Source organism: Myotis davidii, unplaced genomic scaffold, assembly GCF_000327345.1.
Source record: "Myotis davidii unplaced genomic scaffold, ASM32734v1 scaffold327, whole genome shotgun sequence".
In the NCBI taxonomy this organism is placed as follows: Eukaryota; Metazoa; Chordata; class Mammalia; order Chiroptera; family Vespertilionidae; genus Myotis; species Myotis davidii.
This window is the reverse complement of record NW_006298628.1, coordinates 3,406,048-3,407,329: the sequence shown is the minus strand read 5'-3', so window position 1 is coordinate 3,407,329 and position 1,282 is coordinate 3,406,048. Positions and strand designations below refer to the sequence as shown.

The window sequence follows — 1,282 nt, the reverse complement described above, 5'->3', positions numbered from 1 at the left end:
GGCCAGGAGGCTGCTGTACTCCAGCTCCTCACAGAGCCGCTGCAGAGTGTTGAGCGGCTCATTGAGCTGCACGGGCATCGACACCTTGGAGAGGTCCTTGCCGATGTTGTTACGCAGAATGTTCCACAGGCTCACGTCGACCCCAGGCCCACTGGCCGCCGGCAGGCAGCGGCGACGGGGTGGCCCCAGAGCTCTCCCTGGAACACACACCCCTGGGGCCCATCCCAGCCATGTCACTCGCTGGCACCCAGACACGGCAGGCCCACAGCCCGGCCCACAGCCCGGCCCACAGCCCACTGCCTCCCACCCCAAGTCCCAGCCTGGACTCACTAGGGGGGCAGGGCGGCTGGGAATCTAATTCTTTTTTTTTATGTATTTTTATTGATTTCAGAGAGGAAGGGAGAGGGCAATAGAAACATGAATGATGAGAATCATCAATCAGCCGCCTCCCGCACGCCCCTCGCCCCCACCGGGGATGGAGCCCACAATCCAGGCGTGCGCCCCCAACCGGAACCAAACCCGGGACCCCTCTGTCCGCAGGTCGATGCGGGATCTAATTCTTGACATGCTCTGGGGGGACTCTGTACCCCGGAAACCCTTTCCGAGTCCCAACCCCTGCCTTCTGTTCCTTTCATAAACATAGAAACTGATGTCAGGATGTAGATTATTCAGCCCATTTTACAGATGAGGACACAGGCTCCAGCAAGTCCAAAGCCTCACTGCTGAGACGTGGCAACGTGGGGTCTTCTCCGTCTCTACAGGCCCCACCTGACCCTTTTCAGAAAACTAGAATGGAGACTCGCCCAGACCGGAGCCTGTCCCACCTCTGGAGCCACTCCTGGAACATTCCAGAGCTTACGGCTTAGCCTTCCTCACCTCCTGGGTCACCTCTGGAGTCAGCACCCAAAGACACCAGCCACCACAAGGGACTGCCTCCCCAAGGGGCCTGGGCTGTGGCCGCCTCCGCCCCTCCCTGCCCAGACACCTGGCGGGCACCTTTCTGATAGCGCTCAGCTCCCCTGAGGTCCAGCACCTCCTCGGACAGGCTGGTGGTGATTTCACTGACGCTCGACTCCTCCTCCTCTGAGCCCTGGGCCGGGACAGATGACAGGCCGGGCAGACTGGGCCTCCCCCGGGCAGCTGGGCAGTGCCCAGGGCCTGGCAAGACTCTGCCCAGCTAGCCCTTTGGTGGGAAGGGGAAGAGAATATATTTGGGGAGGTCTGAGCCCTAAGACACTGCCCCGAAGGCCTGGCATACCTGAGGGAGGGCCTGCCGCATGAG

The 1,282-nt window shown here is 61.3% G+C and overlaps 1 protein-coding gene across 1 annotated transcript in view; it reads right to left on the bottom strand.

Annotated features, from left to right (window-relative positions):
* OSBPL7 (oxysterol binding protein like 7) overlaps nucleotides 1-1,282 on the bottom strand; it is a 14,049-nt gene that overhangs the window by 6,165 nt on the left and 6,602 nt on the right. Inside the window, 2 exon segments of the mRNA XM_006774268.2 lie at nucleotides 3-212; nucleotides 997-1,090. Of these exon segments, the coding sequence (XP_006774331.1) occupies nucleotides 3-212; nucleotides 997-1,090 (304 nt within the window).